General features: G+C 37.3%; 2 protein-coding genes across 2 annotated transcripts; both read right to left on the reverse strand.

Moving 5' to 3' along the window:
- Positions 1 to 10,083: 10,083 nt before the first annotated feature.
- On the reverse strand, positions 10,084 to 11,885 carry LOC125316724 (probable mannitol dehydrogenase). The gene is made up of 5 exons (XM_048285868.1): positions 11,751 to 11,885; positions 11,522 to 11,635; positions 10,911 to 11,424; positions 10,661 to 10,814; positions 10,084 to 10,501 (listed from the first exon to the last, which is right to left on the reverse strand). Exons 1-5 carry the CDS (start codon positions 11,846 to 11,848, stop codon positions 10,299 to 10,301), a joined length of 1,083 nt encoding a protein of 360 aa, XP_048141825.1. The 5' UTR covers positions 11,849 to 11,885; the 3' UTR covers positions 10,084 to 10,298.
- Positions 11,886 to 17,464: 5,579 nt separating this feature from the next.
- On the reverse strand, positions 17,465 to 19,162 carry LOC115754903 (probable mannitol dehydrogenase). The gene is made up of 5 exons (XM_030694082.2): positions 18,995 to 19,162; positions 18,772 to 18,885; positions 18,161 to 18,674; positions 17,911 to 18,064; positions 17,465 to 17,751 (listed from the first exon to the last, which is right to left on the reverse strand). The coding sequence occupies exons 1-5, from the start codon at positions 19,090 to 19,092 to the stop codon at positions 17,549 to 17,551; spliced, it is 1,083 nt and encodes a 360-aa protein (XP_030549942.1). The 5' UTR covers positions 19,093 to 19,162; the 3' UTR covers positions 17,465 to 17,548.
- Positions 19,163 to 19,388: the final 226 nt, after the last annotated feature.

Genomic DNA, 19,388 nt, shown 5'->3' on the forward strand with positions numbered 1-19,388 from the left:
TAAAAGAAAAAGAAGAAGAAGAAGGAAACTGCCGGTCATGGGATTTGAACCCACGCCCACTCCCAAGAGCACAACTTGAGTGCGGCCCATTCGACCACTGCGCCACCAGCACTTGAGCTGGTTAAGATCAGAACGTAAATGCATTTAAAGATGATGGTCCAGATTTGCAGTTTGTCCCAACCCGCGACCCAAGAAGCCAGCCCGGTCCATGAGCCGGGTCCGACCTGGCCCATGACCGTTGGCCTGGTCATCCATTGATCGGTCAGACTAACTTTCGAAAATTTCCTTTTAGTCCCTCAATTTTTTTTTGAAAGTTCAATTTGATCCCCAAATTTTTGGCAAATTTCAATTTTGTCCCCAAAGTTTTTAGAAATTGCAATTTGGTCCTCATACTTTCTGAAAATTACAATTTAGTCCTTGAAATTTCTAAAAATTGCGATTCGGTCCTCGAGTTTTTTGAGAAATTACACATTGACCTCGTTGACCGACCGTTGACTAATCAAAGCAGAAACTTTGACCGGCTCGTGTGGATGCATATGAGCTCCGTTTGGGGCGTATGAGGTACCGTTGCGTTCGTCTCAAAATTATCTTCGATTTGATATGTTATTTGGACATATTTTCTGAATATAAAAATTATTAAAATGCGTATGAAAATCCATGATGTACGTTTCTTTTTGGGGTGATTTTCATGTTTAAAAATATAAAATGGAGGATGGCTTAGATATAGATGGCCATATTGTGTAGAGCATATTTTGTTGATAGCATGTATAATGTTTAAGGTACTTGCTATTTGTATCCTGTAATCTATATATGATTTGATGTTTAGATTATTTGTATATTAGTTCAAATCATGCTATGCCATGTTATGATTACATGATATAGGGAGCATAGTATACTTTATGATCTTTATCCGAGTGGGGAGTTCTATAAAGTTTTAGTAACTTTAGTGAACTCAATTTTACATAAATGATTATATTAATAGTAATTTCAATCGAGGATTCTTGGATGATGATTGGGAACATAGTGAACTTTCGGATCTCGGGCCTTATATGAAATTATTCATTAATATAATTGGTTAGTGTAAAATAGATGCATAAATGTTAGGCATTGATAGTTCGTGAATACATGTCTATAGAACTTTGTGTTCAGATACAATGGCTTTAGCTTCTTAAAAATCGTAGCTAAGCTTGACCAAAGAAAGAAATCGGACGGCGAAAATTATAAAAAATGGAATAGGATCCAGTATGTGCTAGAAGAGCAAGAAGCAGTATGAGTTCTTAACCTAGTTATGGAAAAACATGAAAATGGGAATACCGCACGATATAGAAGAGAAAAAGAAGTATTTGCTGCATGGAAAATGATGAACTCCATTGCTCGCATTATGTTGTTGAGCAGTATGAAGAATGATTTTATGCGTGAGTTTAGGCATTTCTGAAAATGCCAAAGTCAAGTGGGAGTCATTAAAAACTAAGTTTGGTTAGACATCGGTCACCAACTTGAGACAGATCACTATAAGATTTGACACTTATATGATGCCTCATGAGTAGAATATGAAACCACATTTTGAGGCATTTGTCAAACATAATAAGTGAACCGTAAAGATACATGCCATATTTTGAAGAGCGATGAGTAGCAAATGCAAGCAGTAATATGTTCCTTACCTCATAGCTGTGTGCATATGAATATCTACTTGATCCACAATAAAAGTTAACAACTTTTTAGAATGCTATGCAACGCCTTGAACTAGAGGTTAATTGCCTTACGGTGGCGAAACCCGAAATCAACATTTGTTATGCTAATTCTAGTTCAAATGAGCTTTGTGCTCTAAGCGTAAGTGTCAAGGTGGCTTTAAGAAGTGAAAAGTATAAAGGAACAGATCCTTTCGAATAGAAATCCAAGTTTAACCGACATTAGAAAGGAAAACGTCCTTTCAAGAAAAACATATCAAATGTGAAATGTTTGAACTGTGGCAAAAAGGACCACTTTGCTCATGACTGTGGTGTGTCAAAGAAATTAGAAACCTTTTGTACACTTAAGAGTATACATATATCTCTAGTTCGGTTTTCAGAATCGAATCTCATTTTTTGTGGATTATAGACTTAGGGACCACAGGTCATGTAGTAAAAAACAAAAAATTGCCTTAGTGGAATTTCAATAGGTTCCACTTGGAGCAAAGTGGATAAATGTGGGAAATAACTCATGAGTGGAAGGTAAAGGGATTAGTACCTGCCAATTGAATATGCGTGTTGGTCGCACCCTATTCCTACATGATATATTATATGCTCCAAAAACTCGACGGAATTTAATATTCGTGCTAGTTTTGGTTAAACTTGATTTCAGTTTGAACTTTCATAACGATGGTGGTGACTTGTCGCTTGGAATAAGTTATTATGATTCTGGATGGTTTCATTGTGCTGATTATTAAGTACAATAATGTGAATGTAAGTTTTTCCCTCTTTTCATCTTTTGTGATGATATGAATATGTGGCATGTTAGGCTTGGTCATTTTGGCCAATAGCAAATATTTACGTAAGCCAAATATGGCTTATTGGGCAATATTAAAAATGTCGATTTGCCTATTTATGAGCATGCCTTGTGGGAAAAACAAAGAGGAAACCATTTGAAAAAGAAATAAGAGCTGAGTTTCCTTTGTAGTTAATCCATTTAGACATATGTGGTTCAATGAATATAAGAGGAGGACATGGAGCTGTTTAGGTCTATGATAGCATATGCTAATTTGCCTATCACCTTTTGAGGTGAAGCTTTATTGATTGCTGTCTAGATACTTAATCGTATGCCTTCTAAATCGGTTACTTCTACTTCATATGAGTTGTGGAAAGGTCGATAATAAGATTTGAGTTTTCTTAGACCTTGAGAATCTGCTGCCTATACTCATAAGTTCTCCTACATGTATGGAAAATTAGGCCCTAGAGGCAAAAAGAGTATCTTCATAAGATACCGAGAGCACTCAAAAGGGTATGTGGAATAGGTAAGCAAGAAAGTAAAAGTGTAACTGAATATCAATCACGAGATGTCACATTCTTAGTGAATGAATTTTCAAATAAGGGCGAGCTAAATAAAAAAAAAATTTTCTTTATTTCAAATCTTGGATAGTGATAATGATTTTGCTAGAGCATCTCATCCAAGTGGGAACAATGTGAGAAGTGGGGAATTTGCTTCGAATTAGTCTCAATTGCAACCACTTGATGTAAAAATGTTGTCATTATCTAATCCGAGTTGGAGCATAATGGAGAATAATGTACTAAGTGTACAATCTCTAATTTGGCGAACAAGTCGCAAAAAGCTTTCTCCGTCGACTCGTCGATGTTTAGACATTGAAGTTTAAAGCTTTTATAGTCGCTCCACAAGAAGAGAATGAGCCAAAGAATGTAAATGAGGCTCCGACTTGCCCCGATAAGGAAAAGTGGATATAAGCAATGGAAAAAGAGATGGAGTCAATAGGATCAAATCAAGTTTAGAAATTGATTGATCTTACGCATGGACACAAGGCCATTGGGAGCAAATTAGTTTTCAAAATAAAGTCTAAAGCCGATGGCTCGATTGAGAGATATAAGGCTCACCTTGTGGTGAAATGATATAATTAATTCACCTCATTTCGGTAGTGATTAGTATAGATCTTGAATTACGTCAAATGGATGTGAAGACTGCTATTCTCAATGGAGAATTAGTAGAAGAAATCTATGTGAAACAACCTATTGGGTTCGTTACTGAAGGCCAAGAACAAAATGTATATCAACTTTTGAGATCGATATATGGCCTCAAGCAGTCTTCGAGATAATGATATATACTTTTTCGTAATGCCATAGTGGTATATGGTTTTGCAATGACTAATGAGGATCATTGCGTATATATCAAAAGATCCAAAGATCAATGTGTGATCTTAATCAATGTGTGATCTTATCATTATATGTTGATGATATACTATTTGCTGAAAACAATATGAAGTTTGTTAATACAGTCAAGAATTGGCTATGTTCCAATTTTGAAATAAAAGTTATGGGTGAATCTGCATACATTCTTGGAGTTAAGATTTCAAGATATTTTTCAAAGAGATTATGATCTCTTTCACAAGAGACTTATATGGATAAAGTCCTTGAATAATTTCGTATGCAAGAGAGTAAATCCAAAGATACTCCTATTATAAGAGGTGAATGCCTAAGTCACAAAATGTGTCATGAGACTTCATAAATAAATGAAAAAAGGAAAGTGTTCCATCTGCTAGTGCTGTGGAAAGCTTCATGCGCGCTATGAAGTGTACTAGACCTAATACTTGTTATGCAGTTGGAATGGTAAGCGTACCGGTCCAATCTAGGTCAAGCACATTGGATTGCCATCAAGAGATTCTCGAGGTATCCGAAAAGTACTGTTGATTTTTTGCTGAGTTATCAAAGTAGAGATCTGCGCTTTGAAGGCTACACTGATGTTGAATGAGGAGGAGGTTTAGATAAGAGGAAATCTACCTCTAGGATTGCATTCTTACTTAGCAATGGCGCCATATCATGGAGTAGTAAGAAGCAAACGTGTATAGCCTTATCCACGATAGAAATTGATCCCGTGGTGTTATCAGCAGTAGTATGAGAAAATATTTGACTTAAGAGATGTTTGGATCAATGAGGTGTTACTAAGGATGCTACAAGTCCAATTATTGGTTAATTGTAATAGTCAAGTAGCAAAAGCCTACACTAAGGATCCATTGCAATATCAAATATATAGTCACGAAATATAATTTTGTGAAAGACATGATTGTACGAAAAGATGTGAACGTACGGTACATATCTACGCATAGATTAATAGCAGATCCTACGAAGAAGTCAATTCCTAGAGATGTTTTTTTTCCTTAGTCATGTGTTGACAAATGGATTAGTTCCTTACATTAAAATCTCTAGAAAGTGCGTAGAAATAAGAGTACTAGATATTTATATTTCCCAAAGTTCACAGCTAATGGTATATGTTATCATTATTGATGCCTATGAGTTTGTATGACATTTATGCATATTAATGCTTAGTGCATTGTTTGATAAGGTATGTCGGACAGATGGAGATTAGCCTACTCACACGGGTAATCGCCTCTATTTACTTTGCGATAAATAGAGATGAGACAATTTTAAGCTCATTATCTAAGTGATAATTGAGAGCTCGAGCTTAAAGTATAAATGTCGCCTTAACAGAGTGTCAAGATGAGGTTATAATATTTATTATGTCCGAAAGTGAAATAACCCACATATTTCACTTTATCCGTCTTTAATGCCAGATGTGAGTTCTGATGGATTCTTTTAAAGAGAGTAGATTTGTGAACTCAAGTTAGACATTGAGTATGTCTGAACTATCATCCGTACGGTATTAAGAGAAAAGACATACGCTCTATGGGAAAGGAGAGAATACCATAATACGTACTTCATATTACGTATACATGAGCCGACCAAAAAAAGAGTTTGGCAAGAGTTTTGATCTCAACTCTATAGTCGTGTGAGACTCTTGAGGATAAAAGTTCCTCAATTTACTCCCCTCATGACTCTTACTTATTCTCAAGATTTTTTTTTCGGTGTTCGCTATCTTAGGGTGTTACCTATGGTCATGAGATTGATTCGATCTAATGAGACATTTCTAGAAAAGCAAGCTGGATTGAGATTGAGAGGTTTAAGGGAAGAGGAAGATCAATTTATTTTGACGTCACATTCAATCTTTGTATTCACGGGTCAACCAATTATGATTATTTGAGTTTAATCATGATTGTGAATACAATGTATTGTATTTGAGTACTAAAAAAAAAAAAAATTGAGAGATATGATGTAAATGTGACCGATTGATCTAGGGTACCGCATACTTGGATCTACTCGAATTAATATGCCTATTTTGAGCTGCTATATACTCCTAACGGATGTATGGCAACGAGCTCTCACAGTATGCTGGTCGCACGGATTATTTGTTGATATGAACTTTGCAGAAAAGAGAGTTATGTTTAACCCTTTATGGGCAAGTGAGAGTTATAGGTAGCCCATCATGGGTGAGTGGGAGATGTTGGAATTTATGGGGTGTACGGTAAGTACCGTGATTTGCCCATGTAGGCTACCACACCCCTTATAATACTAGATAACTGCTAAAGGCAATTACTCATATTTTGAACGTGAATAAGAATCACGTTTCTTTGTTATGTTGGTAGAGTCGCTTCAAACGCTCAATGAACAAGAGAAGAAGAAAACGTCGATAAATCTCTCTCGATCGTCAAACGGACAAAGGACTCTCTCGAGGCTGCATTGTGTACATTTAATCTGTGAAAACCCGAGGTGCGTTCGTTACGTGATGTATTTCTCCGATCAGTGATTCAAGATTGATTCTAGAGCTTGTTAATTCTGTGTAATCCGTTGTGTTTGTTTATGGGATCGGTTCCCTTCGGTCTCCTGCAATGCAAATGCAAATGCTCGTAATTAAGTGCCCGAGTCTGCTGGCGGGACTAGATAGGAGACAAGAAGCATCGGTGATGCTTCAACTAGTAGTATGAGGACTTTCATAACAATAGTCTTGAGGAGGATGATGGTCCTGGTGGTGGTGGCCAAGAGAACTGGCGATCATCATGATCCGGAGGAACTCCTCTAGCGCCAACTCCGATGCGCCTCTCTTCATCTTCTCGGCTCCTCCTGCTTTTCCCTTCTCCATATTCTCTAGTTCACTTGGGACTTCCCACTCCACTTGAAATCCGGACCGAAGTATCGGTTAAGCGGGTACCGGGAGGACTAGGAGGGTCCAAAGTCCGGCCCTACCCGCACAATTAATTTGCTTGATACCTCATAATAACAAGTTAAACAGAAATTGGAAAACTCTTAGAACAACCAAGATCAAATAGAGTATCAAATCCAAGAAAAGAATCTTTAATGATCATAATAAGGCTAACCACGTAAAGAGTATCGTGCACTGCACCGCTTACTATTTTTATTATTAAAGAAAAACAAAAATTTATGGTAATTAGGCTCTATTTGTTTGGCGGAAAACAACTTGCAAGAAAAATTTTTCTGGATTTTTTGACATTTAGTTCTTGAAAAATAAGTTAGTCTAGGAAAACATTTTCTGTCCATAAAAAAACTCCTTTAAAAGTAGGAAAAATGTTTCTCTTTCTGAGAAGAGGAAAACATTTTCCTTCATATTTCTTCCCTTCGCTTCTTCACATTCCTTTTCTTTTATTTTTATTTTTGAATTTCTTATCTTTTTATAATTTTATTTTCTTTTATTTTTTTTCTCTTTTTTAACTTCCTTTGTTAGTCGCTGGCCACGAAAACACCGACGATTGTCCATAGGCAAGGTTGGACTCGGCCTTAACTCCCTCAAGGTCAGCGAGCTCAAGTCGAGCCTCGTCGGCCTCGAGTGCGGCCGAGGCGTGCCCGAGGCCTGTTGCCGGCCGTCGCCATGGCCGACAACCAGCTAAGAAGAAAGAAGAAAAACAAAGAAGAGAGAAAAAAAAAACCAGGGTTAATAAGAAAATCATAAATAAAACATTATTAAACAATTCAATTTTTTTAAATAGAAAAATTGTCCACATTAGCCATGGGATTTTCGACCAAAAAACAATATAGAAAATCAAATTAGATTTTTCATACCAAACAATGAAAACTATTTTTCAATTCATTTTCGGGTTTCAACCAAACATTGTAAAGTACAGTCATTTTCCTGGAAATTGACTTTTAAAAAAATATTTTTTAGAAATATATCCACGAAGCAAACAGAGCCTAAAGCTTTGATTAACATGATGGTAGCCAATTTTAGCTTCCGACCAAAAAAGTGACATTCCATTTTATCTCAGCTAAAACATCGTATAACTTCAACTATTCGCAATTTTCAACTGTGATTATGATGATTCAAGCAAAACCAAAATCGACTCGGGTCAAACATAGTTGACCCGACCCAACTAGTAAATTATTTGAGCAATGTCAGAAATACTGTGATTTGTTTACAAAATTAATTTATCAAGTGATGCAGTGTTCGGTAAGCTTTCGTTTGCATTAGTGGCTTTTTAAGCAAGCAACCAACTTTTGTCATGAACAATTTCAGGAGATGAATCTTAGTATGTCTATGATGTTCAAATTGTTCCCATTCATCGCATTTACAACATGGGATCACATTAAATCTTATACTTCTCCAATGACTAACAAGACGGGATATATGTGTATGTTTCAAGTTTTCAATTGTAAATCAAACGAAAACAGATAAAGAAGCTTATTTCCATGTTGGGTGAAAAAGGATTAAAACAGCACGTTGATTCGGTTATTTTGTGTGTTGCAAAAAGACCACCCATTCCCTATTTTCAAAGCTGGTTTGGGTGGATTGTCGGGTTCAAGCTCATTTTTCCCGAATCTACTTAAATTTAGGCCCCGTTTGTTTCGCACAAAATGAGATGTTTTCGGAAAATGTTTTCCGGAAAGTCATTTTCTAAGAACATGACCATATTTTCCGGTGTTTGGCTGAGACTTATAAAGAAATGAAAAACGATTTCTTTCATTTGGAAAAGAATTGATTTTCCCAAAAAAATTATTAAATAATTTGAATTTTCAATTATTTTATATTTTTGGAATACAAATTTAATTTTTAATTACTTTTTTTAAAAAATTTTCTCTTCTTTTTTTCCTTCTTTCTTCTTTAATTTCTTCCTCAGTCGGTCATCGGCCATAGCGAGGGTCGATAACCTCAGGCCAAGCCTCGCCGGATTTGGCCAAGGCTCGGCGTTGCTCGAGTGAAAAAAATTAAAGATATTAATTAAAAATAAAAATATTTTTATTGAAAAATTAAAAGCAAAATAAAAATTTTCAAATTTTATAAAAAAAATATGAAAAAAAAAAAAAAAGTAACAAAATAATTATAAAAAAAAATGCGAAAGAGAGGAAGAAGGAAAAATGAGGAAAATGTTTTCCTCTTTTCAAAAAGGAGAAAACATTTTTCCCACTTTTGAAAGAGTTTTTTTCATAGGAAAAAATAATTTCCGGGACTAGCTTATTTTCCAGGATCCAAATGCTAAAAAATAAAAAAAAGCATTTTTCAGGAAATTGTTTTCCGGGAAACAACTGAGCCCATGTTCCCAAAATCTTCAAATTGCTTTAAAGCCAATGTACTTCTAGATTCCCGTATGAAAAACATGAGACCCCATCCAGGGTGCAAAATGACTAGCTATTATTGAGTTAAGAACACTATTTATCCTTTAACTCGTATCATCAAATGTGAAAATGGATCTTCGAACTTCTTGTCTTGCGATCAAATCTTCTAAGTTGATTAGTTTTTCTTTCACAGGGTCAAAGAAAGAGAGTTGAGAAAGGTGTTGTCTTTAAGTGCATGATTTACTTACAAACACATAAAGGAACTCTTGTGATTACGTGGATTGCACACTTCCTGAGGAGAACAACCAGCAGGAATGAAAAATTAAAAACTATTATTAAAGGAACTAAGAACGAAATGTCCTAAACAGTCTCACGAGGCATGGGGCCTGGGAGAGCCCCCGCCCTTGAGTAGATGAGCCTTTTGAGATTGTCATATGGTGTTTTTACATTATCAGTAAACCAAATGCGTTCACACTCTTGGGAAAGTATTCTAACGGTCCTTTTTCAAAGAGATGTTTCTGACCCAAACGGTTGGATGTGGCACCTTCTTTTCGAGAAGGGAGGGCCGCGACAAGTATGTCTGTGATATTCAAATTATTTCCATGCAAAGCATTTATAATACATGATCATAGAATTTGATACCTCTTCCATGACTAACGAGACAGGATGTTGTGTAACTTTGAACGTTTCAAATTTTCAACTATTCAAACAGAAAAAAGATGAATAAGCCTATTCTCATGTCGGGTCGAACAGGTTTAAAACAGGTTAACTCGACCCAGCCCAACTCGGAAATTCACAAGTCATGGCATTTCCTCTGCAATTGCTTGGAGGACTTGAAACTTCTTGTTTTGCGATCAAATCTTCTAAGTTGGTTAGTTTTTTCATTTCACACGGTCACAAAAAGAGGGTTGAGAAGGTATTGTTTTTGAGTGCGAGATTTACTTACAAACACATAAAGGAACTCTCACGATCACGTGGATTGCACACTTTCTGAGGATAACAACCTAAAACAAGGTTGCTATCTATACAAACTTACAAAGTTATCAACGTCATTCCAAAGGGGACAATGAAGTGATGTCGCCATCCTAGATGAAGCAAAATCTTAGTCATAAAACATGATTATGACTTTATGAGATAGTAATATAGGGAAAGCTAATATTCATCTATGCTCAATCGAGTAGTAATCCATTGGGCTCATCATCAGAAAGGCTTCAATGAATTGGCAATGTCAATGACGAATCGATACTTAACATCCGCTTTTAGTAGACGCTCCATGGCGGTGTTCACATAATCCATAGGAATAAGTTCAATATCCGCGACTATATTGTGCTTTGCTGCAAAATCAATCATCTCTTGCGTCTCCTTTATCCCTCCAATGCAACTTCCTCCCACCATCTTTCTACCTGTCATTAGTCTTATTCGTTAACATTTTGCATTCGTGAAACTCAGAATTAATCATCTACTAAAACTAAAAAGCTTTAAAATATCATCTTAGACACCAATTATGAAGGTAGTCTTTTCCAAGAAGTGCTACAAAACTCAAAAGACTCGCTTAGGCTTACCCATGAGGAGTGGGAAAGCAAGTAGCTCAAGCGGCTTCTCTGGTGCACCAACCATGACGAGCTTTCCATTACTCTTCAATAGACCAATCAAAGGCAAAAGAGCATGCACAGCTGAGACTGTATCAATGATACCATCCATTGTGCCCATCGCAAGCTACAGTTAATAAGAAAAAATAACATCAATATGCATTCGGTTAACCTTATCCCTATACATCACAAAAGAAAATAATATGTCCTGATTATAACTTACTTCCATCTCTTCTGTATTACGGCTAACCAAGAATGCATCGGCTCCCAAATGGTCCATGGCTTCCTTCTTTTTGTTTGGTGAGGTACTAATGACGGTAACTTTGAGGCCCATGGCCTTAGCAAACTTCACAGCCATGTGCCCGAGCCCACCAAGCCCAACCACCCCTAAATGCGTCCCGACCTTGTCAAGCTCGTAGTACTTCAACGGACTGTAAACAGTGATCCCAGCACAAAGGAGAGGAGCAGCACCATCGAGAGGCACGTTGTCCGGGATTTTAATCACGAAATGCTCATCCGATACCATGATGTCCGAGTAGCCACCATAGGTGGTGGTTCCATCGTAGTACTTTGCACCATATGTCAAGATCATCTTCGGGCAGTAATTTTCAAGATGGTCTTTGCAATTTGCACATGAATGACATGATCCAACCATACACCCAACACCCACTTTGTCCCCGACTTTGAATTTTGTCACTTTAGTGCCCACTTCGGTGACCACTCCTACAATCTCATGCCTACATAAAATGGTCAATTAGCATAATTATCACCTAAAAAATGCCTGTTTATTAATATGAGAAAATCGAACGTGAAGATGCTTTTGAAAACTCATACCCGGGCACAACGGGATAAGAAGTTTTTCCCCATTCGTTCTTGACATTATGGAGATCGGAATGGCATATACCACAGTACAATACTTTAAAAGTCACATCCTTTTCTCCGGTGATCCTATAAAAAAGAAAATTAACGAATTTCGAGAAAAAAAAAAAGATATGTCCATCTATTGTATTCTTAGATGCACCCAAAATGAGAACCGGAGAAATGAAAAATCGAGGCATGTTACCTTCTCGATAACTTGAAGGGCGAGAGATGTCCGGAAGAGTCTCTGGCTGCCCATCCAAAAGCCTTCACTGGATGTTTGTTCTCCGGCGACATTGCCATTTCACTGAGGTCGAAGAGAATTGTGTAATATGTGTGTTTTGAGATGCGAAGAGAGAGGTGATGAAAAACGAGTGAGAAGCGAGGCGTATATATAGGGCTAGAGGAGATACAGGAAGAGGTGGTTATGACGTCCATAATGACTAGCGAGCAAGGCGGTGATGACGTACTAAGTGAGCAAAACATTGTGCGTCTTGTGCGTCATCACGTCCTCCCATTTGTTTGACCAGTCAACCTTTTCGCTAAGTTCTCTATCTTTCTACTTGTGCCTGCTCTGCTCGCCAGCAGCCCAAGAAGAGACTATAAATCCTGCAGGTGTCGTTTTTCAACAGTTGTTGTAGACATTAATATACCAATTTATTGAAGGATGAAAGTTTAACCCACGTTATTTCCAGGCCTCATTTTTTTTTTTAAACTTTTTCTTTTACGATTATACACATTCAACAATTCCAACGAGAATTAGGAAATCCCACAAAATCATGAATTTAGAAAGAACGATATTTTTTTTGGTACGAGATTTCTTTAATATTAAAGACACCACACCGAACATCAAACGCCAAGATATACTAACAATAGTTCAACTCTTATCATGACATGGACGGGACTGATGAAGGCTTTCTTTATTGTTTGGGCAGGACGAAGTCCAAAAGGCAAGCTCGGGATAAAAAATCGAAGCAGTGTGCTATCAAACTCGCATAACTTTTGATCCGAAAGGAGTTTTAATACCCATAATATCAATCCGGAAAACTCGTCACAAGTGCAAGTTATGGAGGAGCAAAACATCATTTTAAGTAATTACCTTTGTTGATAGTAATTACTTACTAAGAATATCAATTTGATAGTTATCTTTCGTTATTATCTCGTAATGTCTAATGATAAAGCAAAAGAATATTACACTTATATATGTGAATATGGCATGATATGATTATAGGACATTCAACTCATTATATCATCATATTGATCAGTGAGACGTAAAAAGCTCATGTATTTCAAGGCGAGTATTATATTCATTTATTTATGTTGGTTCGAGCTTGCTGATTGTTTGTACTTATGCAATTCTGATTAAGCATATACTCGCTGAGGGAGACTTTGACCAGGCTTGTAAGACGTCCACATTTTTAATTGATGCAAGTGGACGGTTGGGATTACTTCATCCGTTTTTTCATATGTTTCGAAAGGCATGTTTGATTTTGGTTTGGGCTTCCTCACATACAACACAATACTGATTTTTTTCCATAAAATTTCCCAACTTAATCGATCCGATGGAGCAACCAGGTTGAACCGATTGACTCATGGATTGGAACCCGAAGGTGTCAAACGGATGAGTCGGATCGGGGTTGAGGTTAGGTTTGGGTCGGATCGAATATGGTCGGACCCATATTGATCCATTTAAAAGGTTTTGACGCATTTTCATACGGTACAAATTTAACCAACCCAACCCATACTCGACCTAACTCGTGGTACATAAAGACTTATGTATTTAATCAAATATAGAATACTTATTTATTATAATTTATTAAGAAAAATAATATTGCTACAACACTTTCATGCAATTGAATTTTTTTAAATTTTTCTAAAAACTTTAAACTATTATTACCCGTTGCCCGCCACCGCCCGCTGTCACCCAGCCCCGCCCGCCACCATCCTACGCCACCCACCGCCTCCGATTGTACAGCAGATAGTCAGCATCAACAAAAGAGTGATTGGGTCAAGCATCATAAGTATAAGGGAGCATGTCGACCAACGTCCGACTCTTACCGAAAATGGACAAGTTAGAATCGGGAGGGGTGTGCGTGGTAAGAAGAGTGTGCTACCAGAGAGAGGTTGAGGTGGCCATGTCATGTCGATGATCACTACCACGACCACCGATCTCCCGCAATGCAAATGCAAATGCAAATGCTCGTAATTAAGTGCCCGAGTCTGCTGGTAGGACTAGATAGCAGACAAGAAGCATCGGTGATGCTTGAACTAGTAGTTTGAGGACTTTCATGACAACGGTCTTGAGGAGGATGATGGTCCTGGTGGTGGTGGTCGGGAGAAGTGGCGATCATCATGATCCAGAGCAACTCCTCCAGCGCCAACTCTGATGCGCTTCTCTTCATCTTCTCAGCTCCTCCCGCTTTTCCCTTCTCCACATTCTCTAGTTCACTTGGACTTGCCCTTCCACTTGAAATCCAGACCGAAGTATAAGTTAAGCGGGTACTAGGAGGACCCTACCCGCACAATTAATTTGCTTGATACGTCATAATAACAAATTAAACAGAAATTGGAAAACTCTTAGAACGACCAAGATCAAATAGAGTATCAAATCGAAGAAAATAATCTTTAATGATCATAGTAAGGCTAACCACGTAAAGAGTACCGTACGTTGCACCGGTTACTATTTTTATTATTAAGCAAAAAAAAAAAAAGTTTATGCTAATAAGGCTCTATTTGTTTGGCGGAAAACAACTTGTAAGAAAATGTTTTCTGGATTTTTCGGCGTTTAGTTCCCGAAAAATAAGTTAGTCTAGGAAAACATTTCCTATCCATAAAAAAAAAAAATATCCTTCAAAAGTGGGAAAAATGTTTCTGTTTCTGAGAAGATGAAAACATTTTTCCTCATATTTCTTCACTTCGCTTTTTCACATTCCTTTTCTTTTAATTTTTTTTTGTTTGAATTTCTTATTTTTTAGAATTTTCTTTTATTTTCTTTTCTCTTTTTTAACTTCCTTTGTCGGTCGCCGGCCACGGCAATGCCGACGGTCCGCCACTGGCAAGGCTGGACTTAGCCTCGCCTCACTCAAGGCTGGCGAGCTCAAGTCGAGCCTCATCGGCCTTGGGTGAGGCCGAGGCTTGCTCGTGGCCGATCGCCGGCCGCCGTCATGGCTGACAACCAGCTAAAGAAGAAAGAAGAAAAACAAAGAAGAGAAAAACAAAAAAGCAAGTTTAATAAGAAAATCATAAATAAAAAATTATTAAACAATTCGATTTTTTTAAATAGAAAAATTGTCCACATTAGCCTCGGCCACGTCAGCAATTTTCGACCAAAAGACAATATAGAAAATCAAATTAGATCTTTCTTACCAAACAATGACAAATATTTTTCAATTCATTTTCAGGTTTCAACCAAACGTTGTAAAGTATTGTCATTTTCCTGGAAATTGACTTTCTTAAAAATATTTTTTAGAAATATATCCGCTAAACAAAGGGAGCCTAAAGCTTCGATTAACATGATGGTATCCAATTTTAGCTTCCGACCAAAAAAGTGACATTCCATTTTATCCCAGCTAAAACATCGTGTAACTTCAACTATTCGAAATTTTCAACTGTGATCATGATGATTCAAACAAAAACAAAATCGACTCAGGTTAAACATAGTTGACCCGACCCAACTAGTAAATTATTTGAGCAATGTCAGAGATACTATGATTTGTTTACAAAATTAATTTATTAAGTGATGCAGTGTTCGGTAGGCTTTCGTTTGCATTAGTGGCTTTTTAAGCAAGCAACCAACTTTTGTCATGAACAATTTCCGGAGATGAATCTTAGTATGTCTATGATGTTCAAATTGTTCCCATTCATTGCATTTATAACACGGGATCACATTAATTTTTATACTTCTCCAATGACTAACAAGACGGGATATATGTGTATGTTTCAAGTTTTCAATTGTAAATCAAACGAAAACAGATAAAGAAGCTTATTTCCATGTTGGGTAAAAAGGATTAAAACAGCACGTTGATTCGGTTATTTTGTGTGTTGCAAAAAGACCACCCATTCCCTATTTTCAAAGCTGGTTTGGGTGGATTATCGGGTTCAAGCTCATTTTTTTTTTTTTTGGATCTACTTAAATTTAGGCTCCGTATATTTCACGAAAAATGGGATGTTTTCGAAAAATGTTTTCTAGAAAGTCATTTTCTAAGAACATGATCATATTTTCTGGTATTTGACTAAGACTTAAAAAGAAATGAAAAACGATTTCCTTCGTTTGGAAAAGAATTAATTTTCCCGGAAAAATTATTAAATATTTTGAATTTTCAATTATTTTATATTTTTGGAATGCAAATTTAATTTTTAATTACTTTTTAAAAAAAGTTGTCTTCTTTTTTGCCTTCTTTCTTCTTTAATTTCTTCCTCAGCCGATCATTTGCCACGATGAGGGTCGACAAGCTTAGGCCGAGCCTCGCTGGATTTGGCCGAGGCTCGGCATTGCTCTAGTGAAAAAATTAAAGAAAGTAATTAAAAAATAAAAAATGCTTTTTATTAAAAAATTAAAAGTAAAATAAAAATTTCAAATTTATAAAAAACATATGAAAAATGAAACGAAAGTAACAAAATAATTAAAATAAAAAAGATGTGAAAGAGAGGAGGAAGGAAAAATGAGAAAAATGTTTTCCGCTTTTCAAAAAGAGGAAAACATTTTCCCCACTTTTGAAGGATTTTTTTCATAGGGGAAAATATTTTCCATGACTAGCTTATTTTTCAGAAACCAATAGCTGAAATATCCAAACAACGTTTTCCGGGAAATGACAGAGCCCAAGTTCCCAAAATTTTCAAATTGCTTTAAAGCCAATGGGCTTCTAGATTCCCGTATGAAAAACATGAGACCCCATGTTGGGTGCAAAATGACTAGCTATTATGGAGTTAAGTACACTATTTATCCTTTTAACTCGTATCATCAGCTGTGGAAATGGATCTTAAAACTTCTTGTCTTGCGATCAAATCTCCTAAGTTGACTAGTTTTTCTTTCTCAGTGTCAAAAAAGGAGAGTCGACAAAGGTATTGTCTTTAAGTGCATGATTTATTTACACTTTCTGAGGATAACAACCTACGGGAATTAAAAATTAAAAATTATTGTTAAAGGAACTAAGAAAGAAATGTCCCAAATAGTCGCATGAGGCATGGGGCCTGGGAGAGCCCTCGCCCTTGAGTATACGAGTCTTTTGAGATTGTCATGTGGCTTTTATACATTATCGGTAAACCAAATGCGCTCGTACTCTTAGGAAAGTATCCTAATGGTCCTTTTCAAAGAGATGTTTCTGACCCAAAAGGTTGGATGTGGCATCTTCTTTTCGAGAAGGGAGGGTCGCGAAAAGCATGTCTATGATATTCAAATTATTTCCATTCAAAGCATTTATAATACATGATCATAGAATTTGATACCTCTTCCATGACTAACAAGACAGAATGTTGTGTAACTTTGAATGTTTCAAATTTTCAACTATTCAAATGGAAAAAAGATGGATAAGCCTATCCTCATGTCGGGTCGAACAAGTTTAAAACAGGTTAACTCGACCTAGCCCTACTCAGAAATTCACAGGTCATGGCATTTCTTTGCAATTGCTTGGAGGACTTGAAACTTCTTGTGTTGCGATCAAATCTTCCAAGTTGGTTAGTTTTTTTTCTTTCACACGGCCACAAAAAGAGGGTTGAGAAGGTATTGTTTTTGAGTGCGTGATTTCCTTACAAACACATAAAGGAACTCTCACGATCACGTGGATTGCACACTTTCTGAGGATAACAACCTAAAACAAGGTTGCTATCTATACAAACTTACAAAGTTGTCAACATCATTCCAAAGGGGACAATGAAGTGATGTCGCCATCCTAGATGAAGCAAAATCTTAGTCAAAAAACATGATTATGACTTTATGAGATAGTAATATAGGGAAAGCTAATATTCATCTATGCTCAGTCGAGCAGTAATCCATTGGACTCATCATCAGAAAGGCTTCAATGAACTGGCGATGTCAATGACGAATCGATACTTAACGTCTGCTTTTAGTAGACGCTCCATGGCGGTGTTCACAGAATTCATAGGAATAAGTTCAATATCCGCGACTATGTTGTGCTTCGCTGCAAAATCAATCATCTCTTGCGTCTCCTTTATCCCTCCAATGCAACTTCCTCCCACAATCTTTCTACCTGTCATTGGTCTTATTCGTTAACATTTTGCATTCGTGAAACTCAGAATTAATCATCTACTAAAACTAAAAAGCTTTAAAATATCATCTTAGACACCAATAATGAAGGTAGTCTTTTCCAAGAAGTGCTACAAAACTCAAAAGACTTGCTTAGGCTTACCCATGAGGAGTGGGAAAGCAAGTAGCTCAAGCGGCTTCTCTGGTGCGCCAACCATGACGAGCTTTCCATTAGTCTTCAAGAGACCAATCAAAGGCAAAAGAGCATGCACAGCTGAAACTGTGTCAATGATACCGTCCATTGTGCCCATCGCAAGCTGCAGTTAATAAGAAAAAATAACATCAATATACATTCGGTTAACCTTATCCCTATACATCACAAAAGAAAATAATATGTCGTGATTATAACTTACTTCCATCTCTTCTGTATTACGGCTAACCAAGAATGCATCGGCTCCCAAATGGTCCATGGCTTCCTTCTTTTTGTTCGGTGAGGTACTAATGACGGTAACTTTGAGGCCCATGGCCTTAGCAAACTTCACAGCCATGTGCCCGAGCCCACCAAGCCCAACCACCCCTAAATGCGTCCCAACCTTGTCAAGCTCATAGTACTTCAACGGACTGTAAACAGTGATCCCAGCACAAAGGAGAGGAGCACCACCGTCGAGAGGCACGTTGTCCGGGATTTTAATCACGAAATGCTCATCCGATACCATGATGTCCGAGTAGCCACCATAGGTGGTGGTTCCATCGTAGTACTTTGCACCATATGTCAAGATCATCTTCGGACAGTAATTTTCAAGATGGTCTTTGCAATTTGCACATGAATGACATGATCCAACCATACACCCAACACCTACTTTGTCCCCGACTTTGAATTTTGTCACTTTAGTGCCCACTTCGGTGACCACTCCTACAATCTCATGCCTACATATAATGGCCAATTACCATGATTATTGGCTCAAACATGTCAATTTATATATATAAGAGAATCGAAAAGGATGATGTTTTTGAAAACACATACCCGGGTACTACGGGATAAGAAGTTATTCCCCATTCATTCTTGACATTGTGGAGATCGGAATGGCATATACCACAATACAACACCTTAAAAGTTACATCCTTTTCTCCGGTGGCCCTGTTAAAAAGAAAATCCTTAAATTTCGAGAAAAAGAGGTTCCCCTCTGTTGTATTTTTCGATGCACCATAAATGAGAATCGAAGAAATGAAAAATCAAGGCATGTTACCTTCTCGAGAACTTGAAGGGAGAAAGGTGTCCTGAAGAGTCTGTGGCTGCCCATCCAAAAGCCCGCACTGGATGTTCATTCTTTGGTGACATTGCCATATCACTAAGCTTGAACGGCTTCAAATCTCAACTGGAAGAGAAATCGTGTAATCTGTGCGTTTTGAGATAGGAAGAGAAAGGTGATGGGATGGGGAGTGAGAAGCGAGGTGTATATATAGGGCTTGAGGAGATACAGGAAGGGGCGGTGATGACGTACTTAGTGACTAGCGAGCAAGGCGGTGATGACGTACTTAGTGAGCAAAACATTGTGCGTCTTGTGCGTCATCACGTCCTCCCATTTGTTTGACCAGTCAACCGTTTCGCTAAGTTCTCTATCTTTCTACTTGTGCCTGCTC

Source organism: Rhodamnia argentea, chromosome 9 (genome assembly GCF_020921035.1).
Source record: "Rhodamnia argentea isolate NSW1041297 chromosome 9, ASM2092103v1, whole genome shotgun sequence".
Taxonomy (NCBI): Eukaryota; Viridiplantae; Streptophyta; class Magnoliopsida; order Myrtales; family Myrtaceae; genus Rhodamnia; species Rhodamnia argentea.

Bases quoted from the DNA above. Each gene is read 5' to 3' on its own strand.
- LOC125316724 (XM_048285868.1), bottom strand. From the start codon at position 11,848: ATGGCAATGTCGCCGGAGAACAAACATCCAGTGAAGGCTTTTGGATGG. The intron at 11,636-11,750 runs GTAACATGCCTC...TCTTTTTTATAG, and splicing joins CCCTTCAAGTTATCGAGAAG to GATCACCGGAGAAAAGGATG. The intron at 10,502-10,660 runs GTAAGCCTAAGC...GACTAATGACAG, and splicing joins TGCTTTCCCACTCCTCATGG to GTAGAAAGATGGTGGGAGGA.
- LOC115754903 (XM_030694082.2), bottom strand. From the start codon at position 19,092: ATGGCAATGTCACCAAAGAATGAACATCCAGTGCGGGCTTTTGGATGG. The intron at 18,886-18,994 runs GTAACATGCCTT...TCTTTTTAACAG, and splicing joins CCCTTCAAGTTCTCGAGAAG to GGCCACCGGAGAAAAGGATG. The intron at 18,675-18,771 runs GTATGTGTTTTC...CATTATATGTAG, and splicing joins TCTTATCCCGTAGTACCCGG to GCATGAGATTGTAGGAGTGG.